This window comes from Chenopodium album, chromosome 7 (assembly GCF_948465745.1).
Source record: "Chenopodium album chromosome 7, dcCheAlbu1.1, whole genome shotgun sequence".
In the NCBI taxonomy this organism is placed as follows: Eukaryota; Viridiplantae; Streptophyta; class Magnoliopsida; order Caryophyllales; family Amaranthaceae; genus Chenopodium; species Chenopodium album.
Window position 1 is genome coordinate 3,489,274 of NC_137840.1, and position 14,325 is coordinate 3,503,598.

Genomic DNA, 14,325 nt, shown 5'->3' on the forward strand with positions numbered 1-14,325 from the left:
GATTAATATTAACGAACGGAAATCTAAAAATTAAAACACGAATTTACGTGTTCAAAATAATCTGGAATTAAGTAAAACTAATCATTAGTTATAATCACCAAAATTTAAAACATCATTACTATAAAAGCCCTAAATCAATTGTTCATAAAAAACCCTAAAATCATGATTTTCAATAATTAAAAAACCCTAGGTTATAAAAATTTACAAAATCTGAAAATTATGACATTTATAAAATCTGAAATCATAAAGTTTAATCATCAAAATAAAATTTGATACTGATTAAATTAATTTCAAACAATAAAATCAAAACCAATAAATCAATAAATATAATTACACAAATTAATAAAACAAAGGAGAAAGAAAATAAGACTAACCTTTTTTGTGTGGGAAATTTTTGGGGATTCATGGGGTATTTATAGAGTAGAGAGTGTAGGGTTAAATTTGGGCTTATAAAAATGTGGGTTAAGTTATGGGTTTTGGAATGGGTTATTCCAATAAGTGTATGTAGGAATAATTTACATTGCCCAATAATTAATAAACGTTTGGCCCAAAATATATTTTACTTTTATAAAACCTTATATTTAAAATACTTTAATCCTTTAAAATATTTAATTAAAATACTTAAGCCGTTAACAATACATTTTATTAATACTTAAATACTTTATAAAAATACATAAAAATACGGGGTATTACAGTGAGCATGGGACGGGTACCCGAACCGCTAGTACTAATGGTTCGGGTACCCGATAACCAAAATTCCTAAAAGTGATATCCATAACCCGAACCGATAAGTTCAGGTACCCGAACTTCGGGTACCCGGATTTTCGGATCGGTTATCGAGTACCCAATAAGATTTCCAATAATGATAATTAAACTTAATTATGTTTGTTTTTATAATATAATTTACCACTAATTAACAACAATATCATATGATTTTGACCAAATTATTAATAATATTACTAATCATTGATATTATAAAGTAATTATAAATTAAAGTAAGAGTTTAGATTTTAAAAAAATAGGTTTAAGTAGGGAAAAATGCTTATTGGAACGAATCGGATAACCGTTAATTTTAAAATGATACCCAATAGCCATACCCGATAACAAATTATCGGAACGGGTACCCGAACCGTTATGGTTATCGGATCGGGTACCCTAATTTTTGGAATGGTTACGGATCGGTTTTTCGGGTAATTTTGCCCAGTTCTAGGAATTAGAGATGCTATTGTGTTGCTGAAGCGAGTTCAGGGGTTCGCTAACACTCAGGATATTGGTGCTCGTGCAGCTGCTCACATCTTCAACAGGATCGGGTTCGCTATAGCTAGAGGGGTGGGGGCCAGATTGCATCTCGGCTCCCCACCAATTTCTTGTAAATTGATTGACTTTGTAGGTTTTTGTTATTTTTATAATAATAATAATAATAATAATAATAATAATAATTATTATTATTATTATTATTATTATTATTATTATTATTATTATTATTATTATTATTATAAATAATAATAAAATATACAATTAAATTATGTACCGATTGTGAGCACATAGATTAATTCCCTTGAAACTTCTATTTTACCCATATAAATTTTTTTTATACATATGAAATCAATTTATTTATCACTAGTTTTGTGCCCCGTGCGATGCCCGGATTGTTTATTGAATTTTAGGATAAATTTATAATCTGTATGTCAAAATTTAAAATATATCATTGATACAAAATTAGTTAGGATTTGATGTCTTTTTTGACGATTTGCTATCTAGTAAGCATGTAACGACTAATAATAATGTTGGTGAAAACATTCGCTTTAATACATTAAAAAATAATTAGCAAAAAATAAACTAAATAAAATAAATGTTCAAAGCACGTCGGATTAATCAGAACCAAAAACTTTGGGCAAGGGATGAACATTTCTTGACTCATAACCTGAAGTGACCCAATCTGAGATGTTTCATGACCCAACCCTAATTGACAGATATTCATTCTATTAGATTGTGAAATATATAATTTTAACCGATTAGTATATATTATAAATGGATGTTTTACGCTTTGAACTACTTCCTTCACTCCAAAAAAATATTATGATATAAAAAATAAATTTATATGATTATTTTTTAGAATTATAATCTAATAATTTTTTTGGATAAAATTATAATTCAATTTGTACATCTGAAATATTGATATTTTATCGATAATAAAACTCTAAACTAACGATTTCATCCTAAAATTCTATTCAAATAAAATTCTAAACAAACTTTTTTATCTTATAAAATCTATTTAAATTTATCCAACGTGGCGCGACACTTGGCGAAAAGTTAGAACGCCAACTGCCGCAATGTCGTGAGTTGGCTAATAGTTTAACTTTATATATTAGTTATATGATCACCTTAATTTTTCTGATTATTCATCTTACTTCCCAAATTTAATTTCAAAAGATGGATTCTCCCATATACATATTTTCCACAATTATTTTTAATGGGATTAAAAGATTTAATACTTATACATTTTCTATATATTTATACTCTTTCAATTGTTCCTTACATCTCAATTTTTCATTTCACTGTTTTGTATTTGGTTATGTTATTTTATCACATCTAACAACAATATGTGAGTGATGTCGCCATCAATTATAGTTTAAAATCACAAGTAAGTTCTTCAATTTTATTTTAATTTGCTTGTCAATTTTCTATTTTACTATTGTTATGATATTGATGATTATTTCGATTTTTATTCGAATTATGATAAACTTTATTATAAGAATGTTCTATTTTCTTCAGTGCAATTATATGTTTTTTAATTATTTGAACTAAATAAGTATTACTAAATTATACTAATTTCTAATCTCTCTCATTAAAAATTACTTGCACGATATTGTAGGTATTGCTCATTCTACATTATTGAATTGAGTATTGTAATTAAAAATTCATGGCTGATTTTTTAATTTTTGATGGTTTTTGGCTTTAACTAGCGGGATAATGTGATGTAATTCTTTAATTTTTATGTTAGAGAATATTGATGTAGAAACTATTATTATGTACTCATAAAAAATAATTTGCGTTAAACAAAGTGTTGTACTCCGAATAATTTTTTTCATTTTGCACACCCAAATATTTTGGCTAATACATTAATAAATTCATACATTAATCAATTAGAGCCTCATTTTTTTTCGCCCCTAGGCCACTAAAATCTCATAAACGGGTCTGTTTATAGATTTGGTTAGAAGTAATCTATTTGGAAAAGCAATAGCTTTAGCCTTAAAAGGGCTATAATAATCTAATTTATTAATAGAATTTGCAATAAGCACCAATACAATGGTCTTGAATAACAACAAAAGAGTAAAAATTTTCTACTTAAAAATACGAGTATTTCTAGTTTTCTAAGTACTCCGTAATTGAGAAATAGTTTGTGACAATGTATAAAGCTTAAAAGGCTTTTGCAAGGATCCTTAAAAATACAATGATTTCTAAGTTTATCTTTCTTTTGTTTTTTTTGAAATAAAATTGATTCATAAATAAGTCATACAACATCTACAAAGAGATTTAGATCTAACAAGTACATAATAATTGAATCAAATAAAAACATTCTGTAAGCAAAACTACGATCGTTGTTGCAAATCCTACATTCTTCATACCCTCTTTCATATCGCTGTTATTTACAACCTTCTTCGGCGAGGGGATCTATCGATCTGTTGTAGCCGTGCAGAAAATGTCCGTCTGATTCGTTCGATTGTTGTCGAAATATTAATCTCTTTTTCAATCTCGCACAGAATTTTACCCATGAAACAACTCTATAGCAATCCATGAAATAAAAATGCAAATCCTCCCTCAAAAGAGAGAAGAAAAACTTGGTCTTTCGAAGGAGTCAAATCCTCCTAAAGAGGAAGAAAAACCCTGTCTTTCGAGGGAGAAATATTCCTCCTAGAAGAGGAAGAATTATTATAAACCTAAACCAAGAGAAAAGGCATAAAAGAAACAACGATTGGGGCTTTCCACCGGTAAATCCGATATAAGCCCCTTCAAAATTCAACAATGGAGGCTAGGGTTTTAGAGAGAGAAAGTTTATCTTTAGTTCTTTACCTTTAATATATATATATAAAATAATAATAAAATAAAACACTATATATATTTTTTTTGACAAAAAAATAAAGCACCTTAAAAGAGCTTTTGCAATAATCCTTGTTGATCCACTATTTTTTGGCCCACTGCATGTGTTGCTTGGCCCAACTCTTTTGTAAGCTTTGTTTTGGTATTGGGCCACTGCTAAGTGCAGTAAAATTAAAAAAACAGGCAAATTATGAAGTATGGAACATCCAATTTTGAGTTTTTGACCAAACAACAGTGCAGTTTTAATCAAATTGTATTACAGTACAAAAAAACAAAATCAGTTTTACTACAGTAATAATCAATCACTGCACTTAAAAAAATTTATTGTCCAATTTGTTGATCAATATAATTTAGTCGGTTAAGTACTTGTATTAAGGAAAAAAAAACCTAAAAAATTAAATAAAAAGCCCATCGGTTATAGTTTTGTTAAAAACTAGGGTGGCTGACGTATGTATATATCTGAGAAAGTATTTCAGTTTGGCCATACGTTACAATTATAATTATCAGTAAAAATATATGAAAAATTATGTTTATGGTATAAATTGTTAGAATATATGAAAATATATTCTCTGACTTTGTATAAATTAGTTATAGCAAGTTTATATATCCTAGCTTAATCATAGCCTAGATTATAGCTTAACAGTAGCCTAGATTATAGCTAACAGTAGCCGAGTTTATCTCGCATATTTGATGTATTTATACTCACAGCTAATCAAGGAAAATGATCAACGATGATCTTTATCTCATCTTTCATGGTATCAAGTAAGAGGGTTACGATCCTAGTTATCTCTTCTCGGCTCATCTCTTTCTTCTTCCTCAAAATTATCTTTCAATCTTCCGCTGCAACATCCCATGGCTGACAATACCAAATATCACCCCGCTTTGACTATCACAAACGTGAAGTCGCTTATCCCGATCACTTTGGACGCCAATCATGGCATGTACCACTCTTGGGCCGCTCTCTTTAAAGTGTTATGTAGGGTTCATGACCTTACATCTCACATTCTTCCTCCTACGGAGCCGACTGAACTTGCTGCCTATGAAGCCTCTAAAAAGGCAGACTTGGCCTTTTGGAAACGGCTTGATGTCGCTGTCCTTAATTGGATATATGGTTCTATTGCTCTCGATCTTCTCACTGCCATCCTACTCAAGGATGACACCGCTCATGGTGCTTGGACTCGCCTCGAGTCTATGTTCCAAGACAATAAAGCATCCCGGGCTTCTCATCTCGAACAAGAACTTGCTGACCTTGATTTCGAGAATTTCACCTCCATTGATGGGTATTGTAATCACATCAAGTCCCTTGCTGATCGTCTCGCGGATGTTGATGCTCCGATTCCCGATACCCGTCTTATTCTAAAAATGACAGCCGGTCTTCCCGAGGCCTATGCTGGCACGGTGGATTTTATACAAAATCAAGAACCCCTGCCATCATTTGAGAGCTATCGATCCCGTCTGAAATTAGCTGAGCGAACAATTAAAAATCGACTTGCTAAAGAAGGGGGGTCCACCAGCCGGTCTCCGACAGCCCTCGTCTCAACCTCCGGCCAGCAAAACTCTGACTCGGCTGGGAATTCTTCTCGGTCAAACAAGAAGGGCAGCAATCTAAAGAAGCCTGCCTCTAAATCTTCTGGTAAGCCTCGAAATACAGGCCCAACCCAGCACCCTTCAGGCCCAGCTCCGCACCAACCTTGGCAGTACCCACAAGGCTGATTCCCGTGGTCTGCTCCATGGCCTCCGTACTGGGCCAACCCCCCCTGCCCATATCCGGCCTAGTCATGGGCTCCTAGGCCAGCGGCTTCTTCAACATGTTCTAGGCCGGGTGGGCCTGGTATTTTAGGCCATGCTCCACAAGCCTATTTAGCTACGGACAATGGTCAGAATCCAACTCCAACGCATATCGAAGCTGCGATGCAAATGCTTGCTAATCTCAACCGTCCGGATAATAATTATTACATGGACACTGGTGGTACATCTCATATGACGGCCGACCAAGGTATTCTCTCTTCCTATGTAAATTCGAGCATTAAAAATCAAAACATTGTTGTTGGTAGTGGAGATTTAATTCCAATTATTGGTCATGGTAACCTATTTTAGCCTCCCCTTACCCTCCATTTACCCTAAACCATGTCTTGCATGCTCCCAAAATAATAAAAAATTTAATTTCCTTCCGAAAATTCACAAAAGATAATATGGTTTCAATTAGTTTTGACCCTTATGGATTTTCTGTGAATGATTTACTGACGGGGGCCCACCTAATGCGTTGTGACAGTACCGGTGACCTATATCCTATTTTCCCATCCAGTCAAGCCAACTCTTCAGTCCAGCATTCAAATTTTACTGCTCTCTCTTCCGATATTTGGCATAATCGTCTAGGACACCCTGGAGATGTTGTTCTTAAATCTTTAAGTAGTAAAAAAATTCATTGAATGTAATAAGGCTTGCAATTCTTTTTGTTCTTCGTGTCCATTAGGGAAACACATTAAATTACCTTTCTATGATTCTATGTCACACACTTCTTTACCTTTTGATATTATTCATAGTGATCTATGGACTTCTCCTATTACTAGTTCTTTTGGTCATTGTTATTATCTCTTATTTCTTGATGATTACAGCAAATTTCTATGGACCTATCCTATTCCAAAGAAATCCCAAGTCAAACATCTTTTTCAATCTTTTCATAAGATAGTCCAAACTCAATTTGAACGTAACATTAAGACCTTTCAATGTGATTATGGCACTGAGTATGTTAATGGTACTCTTAAAGAATTTTTTGACAACCATGGCATGCTTTATCGTCTCTCTTGTCCTCACACTTCCCCTCAAAATGGTAAAGCTGAACGACATATTAAAACTATCAATAATATCATACTGACCCTTCTTGCTCATGCATCCTTGCCCCTCTCTTTTTGGCATCATGCTTTAGCTATGGCTACTTATCTCCTAAACATTCTCCCAACTAAAGTCTTAGGCTATAATTCTCCAACTCAAGTTTTATACCAACGTGATACAATATATTCGGCATTTCGAGTCTTTGGTTGCTTATGTTTCCCTCTCTTTCCTTCCACTACTATTAACAAATTGCAAGAACGGTCCACACCATGTGTCTATCTTGGCCTCGCGCCTAATCATAGAGGTTCGAAGTGCTATAATTTATCAAATGGACAAATCATCATTTGTAGGCATGTGAAATTTATTGAAAACGAGTTTCCGTTTTCAAAAGTTCACACACCAAAAATTGATGATTATGATTTTTTGGACTCAACTCCATCAAATCACATTCACCATTTGCGCACCACTCAACCTCATCCCACTATTTCTCCAGCCCAGCCCACGAATTCAGCTTCTTCTGCTGGGCTCTGCACTCCTCTCACCCATTCTGGGCCTCCTCCTCCGCCCAGCCCAATTCCCCAACCTACTGTCACAAATTCGCAGGCGGGCTCCCCTCACACCGAAGCCCAACACACCCCCCATTTACTCCCTCCACTGTTTGACATCCCAATTCTCACCTCCTCACGAGGAGAGGTTCCTCTTTCCCCCATGTCTCCAAGTTCCACCGAGTCTGCCACCCCTTCTGGCTCGGGCCCACCAACCCCACCCATCTCCACCTCTCATCCAATGACAACACGAGCTAAGGACGGTATTTGTAACATCCCCAAATTACTCTCTAATATTTACAATAGTAATCCAACTTTAGGGAGTAACATGGGAGTATTACCGCCACGTGATTACGTAAGGCTTAACAGAGTTTTGCAGCGGAAAATAGTACTTAACTTTCATTAATAATAATAGTAATAATAATAGTTTGATACACTTTCAAAGTAGCTACACCACTAATACTATGTATACTAAATTAAACTAGGTGATCACCACCCATCATTCCCAATGCAGCATATAGTTCACGTTGTCCGATTGCCATCACCTATCTACTTATCAAAATGATAAGTAGGGCCAAGCCAAAACAAAACAAATACGTATTAGCCAAAATGCTAAGTACATACAAATGTTAGTCATGTAAAATCAATTTAATTAATTAAACATGCTTTCAAAGAGATTTAACTTAAATAAATCATAATTTATCCAAACCATTCGTGAATAGAAATTCGTGTATAAAACTTGTCAAAATAACCAATTTCCGAAACAACCAACTTTCCAAAGATAATTCCGAATAGGATGGATCAATCCTCATTTTCATAAATCATTTTACCACCTTAGTGTGCACACCCCCCAAGCTAGTAACTCCTTTACATAGTGCTATCAAGGGGAAAGACTAGGTCATACAAAGTCCATAGTCTTCGACTTACTCCGCATAGTAGGAGTTTAAAAATCCAAAGATCCAAGGAGTAAATCCTGTTTAATAAACTTTCCAATATCCCATACTCGGGATAATTTAAATAATAAAACTTCCTTTTTAAAACATCTTGAATATCAGTACAAGTTTATAATCAATCATATGAAATATTTAAACATTTGAGATCAAACACATAAAACATGTTTCACCGAAATACATTTCATAATCATTTAAACATGGTTCGAAATCACTTAACATGTAAATCACGTTGCATATAAAAGCCACTTTTTAAAAGGATCTAGCCACGTGTACGTACCTTGATCTTTGCAAAACAAACACGGGGTTCCTAGTTACGAACCGGAAATACCTCCTACAACAAACCAATAATCCTAATCAAATACTTTTCAACCCATAGATACAAGGACTTAGACTATCGACTTTGACTAGTTGTGCATGAACAACTTATTATTATAACCCTTTTATAAAATTAACACTTGTATTTATAAAATAATCTTTAATAATTCATAATAATAATAATAATAATAATAATAATAATAATAATAATAATAATAATAATAATAAGGTAGTAGTAATGCTACGTAAGTAGTAGTAGTACATGTGAGTAGTAGTAGTCATATTAATAACAATGATAATGATAGTAATAATAATAATAATAATAATATAGGAAGTAGTAGTAATACGTAGATGTAGTTGTAGTAGTAGTACTATTAGTGCTTAGTACTAGTAGTAGTAGTAGTAGTAGTAGTAGTAGTAGTAGTAGAAGAAGAAGAAGAAGTTGAGAGTAATAGTAGTAGTAGTATTACTAGTACTTACTACTTAGTAGTAGTACTAAAATGAGAAATATATGGCTTACTTACGGTGCAACGCAAGGAAGGATGTGGCGGCAAGGTGGTGGCCAAATGGTGGTAATAGGGTGGCAGTGAGGAGGTGCTCGTGAGGAGCTCAAGACTACAAAATGAAAGCTTAAAAGGAGGTGAAAATGAAGGAGGAAGGAGAAAGGAGAAGGAAAGTAAGAAGAGAAGTAGGAGGTGTGATGGAATAGCTCATGTTTCATGGCTATATATAGCCCCAACTTAGGCACTATTCCAACCGATTTCATAAATGCTGCCAACCCAATTAATGCGGCCGACCTAATAAATGCTGCTGGCCTAATAAATGCAGCTGACCCAATAAATGCTGGTGACCCAATAAATGCAGCCGACCTAATAAATGTTGTGGATATGAGTAGTAAGGGTTGACCTTGATTACGGGAGGAGGAATAGTTTGGTACTTGGTAGTTTGACTCGGAAGTAAAATACTGAAGGCTGAAATTCCGACAACTTTGAGTTGACTCATATAATTACAACGCGTAATAAAATTATATTTTTGTAAAATCATATATGGACTAAAATAAATATTTTTTTGTATAATAAAATATTTCGGAAAAATTCATAATTAATAATTAGTAAATGGCTTAAAAATACGGGGTATTACAGCATTACCAAACCCAATCCCAAGTACTTTTCCAACTTAAACACGATGACTACCACTATCATATCCCCTATACCAAAGGACCCTGTTAGTGCTATTCGTGACATTAATTGGAAAAATGCAATGTTAGATGAATATAATGCTCTTATTGATAATCATACATGGGATTTGGTTCCTCGGCCCCCTAATGTGAATGTCATTCGTTCTATGTGGATATTTCGTCATCAATGAAATTCTGATGGTTCTTTTGAAAGGTATAAGACCCGTCTTGTAGGTGATGGTAAGACTCAGCAACAGGGAATTGATTGTGATGAGACTTTCAGTCCGGTTGTAAAACCGGCCACTATCCGTACTGTTCTTACTATTGCTATTTCTCACTCTTGGCCGATCCATCAATTGGATTTCAAGAATGTCTTTCTGCATGGTCATCTCAATGAGACAGTTTATATGCATTAGCCCATGGGTTTTCGTGACAAGAGACGCCCGGATCATGTGTGTCTTTTGCGGAAATCTCTCTATGGTTTAAAACAGGCCCCTAGAGCCTGGTATCAGCGGTTTGCAGATTTTGTCACCTCTATTGGATTTGCTAACAGTAAATCTGATAACTCCCTGTTTATCTACAGGTAGGGATCTGATACTGCTTATATTCTGTTATATGTTGATGACATCATTCTTACAGCTTCTTCTGATCGTCTACGGACACATTTTATGGATCTTCTGGGATCCGAATTTGCTATGAAGGACTTGGGTCCTTTAAGCTTCTTTCTTGGCATTGCTGTAACTCGTAATGAGAATGGTATGTTCTTATCTCAGAAGCAGTATGCTACTTCTATTATTGACAGGGCTGGCATGTCAAATTGTACTTCTTGTCCTACACCTGTTGACACGAAATCTAAACTTAGTGCTACTCATGATGCTCCATATGAGGATCCCACTAAGTACAGGAGTCTTGCAGGTGCTCTTCAGTATATGACTTTTACCAGACCTGACATTTCTTATGCAGTTCAGCAGGTGTGTCTTCACATGCATGATCCGCGCAATTCGCACATGGGAGCTCTGAAGCATATTTTACGCTATTAACAGGGCACTTTTTCTTACGGTTTGCATTTGTATAAGACTCCTATTAGCAAACTTGTAGCTTATACTGATGCAGATTGGGGGGGGATGCCCCGACACCAGGCGATCATCTTCAGGTTATTGTGTGTTTTTGGGTGACAATTTGATCTCCTGGTCTTCTAAACGGCAACCTACATTATCAAAGTCAAGTGCATAGGCCGAATATCGCGGGGTTGCCAATGTGGTATCTGATTCTTGCTGGATAAGAAATTTGTTGCTTGAGCTTTATTTCCCTATCAGAAAAGCAACTATTGTTTATTGCGACAATGTCAGTGCTATTTACCTCTCCGGAAATCCGGTGCAACATCAACGCACAAAACATATTGAGATGGACATTCATTTTGTTCGTGAAAAGGTAGCTAAGGGTGAGGTACGAGTTCTTCATGTTCCTTCTCGTTATCAGATTGTAGATATTTTTACGAAGGTCTTCCACGAGTCTTGTTCGATGACTTTCGTGCCAGTCTTAGCATCCGTGATGCTCCCGCTACGACTGCGGGGGAGTGTTAGAATATATGAAAATATATTCTTTGACTTTGTATTAATTAGTTATAGCAAGTGTATATATCCTAGCTTAATCATAGCCTAGATTATAGCTTAGCAGTAGCCTAGATTATAGCTAACAGTAGCCGAGTTTATCTCGCATATTTGATGTATTTATACTCACAGCTAATCAAGGCAAATGATCAACGATGATCTTTATCTCATCTTTCATAAATGTCCACATATTATTCTTAAGAATTAAAATAAAGAGACAATTAACATTAATGAGGACAAATAAATATAAATATTTTATAGGATATAATTTTCCAAACTCTATTATATACTAAAGGCCTATTCTCATTGACTAAACTCAGCTGAACTGAACTCAACTGAACTGAACTGAACTGAATTGAGCTGAGCTGAACTGAATTGAACTGAACTTATTAATTAGTGATTTTTAACTTCGGATTAGTGATCTTTGATTATTTATTTATTATTTATTATTATACATATGTGTATATGCAAATATACATATTAAAATATTTAAGAAAAATATACTATTATTATTATTATTATTTATTGATTATTAATATTATTATTTATTGATTATTATTATTATTATTAATTGATTATTATTATTATTATTATTATTATTATTATTATTATTATTTATTGATTATTATTATTATTATAATTTTAATAATAATAATAATAATAATAATAATAATAATAATAATAATTATTATTATTATTATTATTATTTATTGATCATCATCATCATCATCATCATCATCATCATTATTATCATTATCATTATCATTATCATTATCATTATTATTATTATCGTCGTTGTAATAAGAGCTTAAAAGAATGAAATTTGGCTTTATCTTAAAAGAATGAAATTTGGCTTTATATCATTAGCAATATCATTATACATGAGTTGAACTGAACTAAACTGAACTTAACTGAACTGAATTGAGCTGAACTAAACTGAACTGAGTTGAACTGAGCTGAACTAAACTAAACTGAATTTCAACGTATGAGAACAAGCCCTAAGAGTTATCTCAAGATTTTTAAAAGATATGGAAAAAATTTCAATTCAATGTATGAATTTGCAATTCCCTCCTTAACACTTTTTACTGTCAACCAAATAGCTCATCCATTTTCAAATTTCCATGATTTTCCACTTCCCCCATTTTCTTTGTGTAACCAAACAACCCTTTATATATATATATATATACAACCTCCGTTAAATTTTATTTGCAATTTTTAGGGTATTATTTGTGAAATATAAAATATTCCAAAATTACGCATAATATTTAACGGAGATAACATTATTTTATTTTATTTATTTATGAGCTTGTAGAAAATAATCCATACAAATGTTCAAAGCCATCCTAACTTCCCATCCGGCAACAAAGATGAGTTGCTTGCATTATATTTGTAACTTTATTTACTATGTATTAAAAAAAGGCATTGTCCTTAAGTCTATTGATCTATACCTTGATGACATAAAATACTCATCAAGGGAGTGAGAATGGGATGACTTAAGACTTCACTAATTCAATTTACACAAGTAGATAAACATAAAACATACCCCGTATCAAGCTAAGCTTGGTCTAGTGATAAGATTGTCATTTTTCAACCTTGAGGTTGGGGGTTTAATTTTCACTAGAGACACTTTGAGGGTGGGATCTCTTATCATTCTCCCTTACTCTCAAAACGTTAGACCAGTAAATAACGGACCAAAAAAATCACGAGAGTTGAGGTACGGTATATTGCAAATTAACAACTAACCGAAAGTAAGATGAAGAGAAAGTTGATTAAGATTAGGAAAACCATAGTTAATGTTTAAGGAGATTAAAGAATATGGACCAGCCTAAAACCAAACCGACCATTTGTCATGTTAATTATTACTTTCTTTTTATTTGTCTTTAATTAGGAAAGTAAAGAATTGGGATGAATGTACTTTTTAGTCCAACGTTGACTTTAATACCAAAATAATCCATCAAATTATCCGCTAGAAGGATTTCAATTAAGAAAAAAAAAAAGGCAATTACAGTAAAGTTTTATTAACACAATTGTCTCTTGAAAAAAATTCTTATATACATGAATGTACTCGGATGTAAAATATAAAATATAATTAAAAAAAAAAGATAAAAATTGCATATAAGAAGTTAAAAATAAAAAGAAAAGACAATAAATAAACATTTATTACACCGATTTAGTTGTAAATTGTCGGTAAATTCCCAACTTAATAATAAAAAAGAAAGTATATTAATGTTTATATGTAGGCCTAAGGGTTGCATATATTAGTGTACTAGATGAAACCCGTGCAATGCACGATTTGTTTGAATTTTTTAAAATAATTTTTTTTGTATATATTTAGATAAAATTCCTGATATCAAAAGATGATATTTTATATTTAATTAATTTAAACTGGGAAAACTCATTCGCCAATTTTGATTACGTGTCATTTAAATTTTTTGATAATAAAAGAAATTAATTATCACGTATTTAATTGGCTACCACTAAAATTTATTATCTTACATGGCGCGCGTTGAAAAAATTAAATTCTATGTGGCTCTTTAAAAACTCGGGAAAAAACTCCCCTTTATATATATACTAGTTTTGTGCCCCGTGCGATGTCCGGGTTGTTTATGCAGTCAATTTAAATCTATACAACGTGGCGCGACACTCAAATTTTATTTTATTGAAAATAAAACTCTAAAGTAACAATTTTATCCTAAAATTCTATCCAAATTTGATTCATAATAGAATTCTAAACTAACTTTTTTATCTTATGAAATGTATTTAAATCTATCCAACGTGGCGCGACACTTGGT

General features: G+C 33.0%; 1 protein-coding gene across 1 annotated transcript; it reads left to right on the forward strand.

Moving 5' to 3' along the window:
* The first annotated feature begins 4,953 nt into the window (after positions 1–4,953).
* Positions 4,954–5,814, forward strand: LOC145639889 (uncharacterized). The gene has a single exon (XM_081691213.1). The coding sequence runs from the start codon at positions 4,954–4,956 to the stop codon at positions 5,812–5,814; it is 861 nt and encodes a 286-aa protein (XP_081547339.1).
* The last annotated feature ends 8,511 nt before the right edge of the window (positions 5,815–14,325 follow it).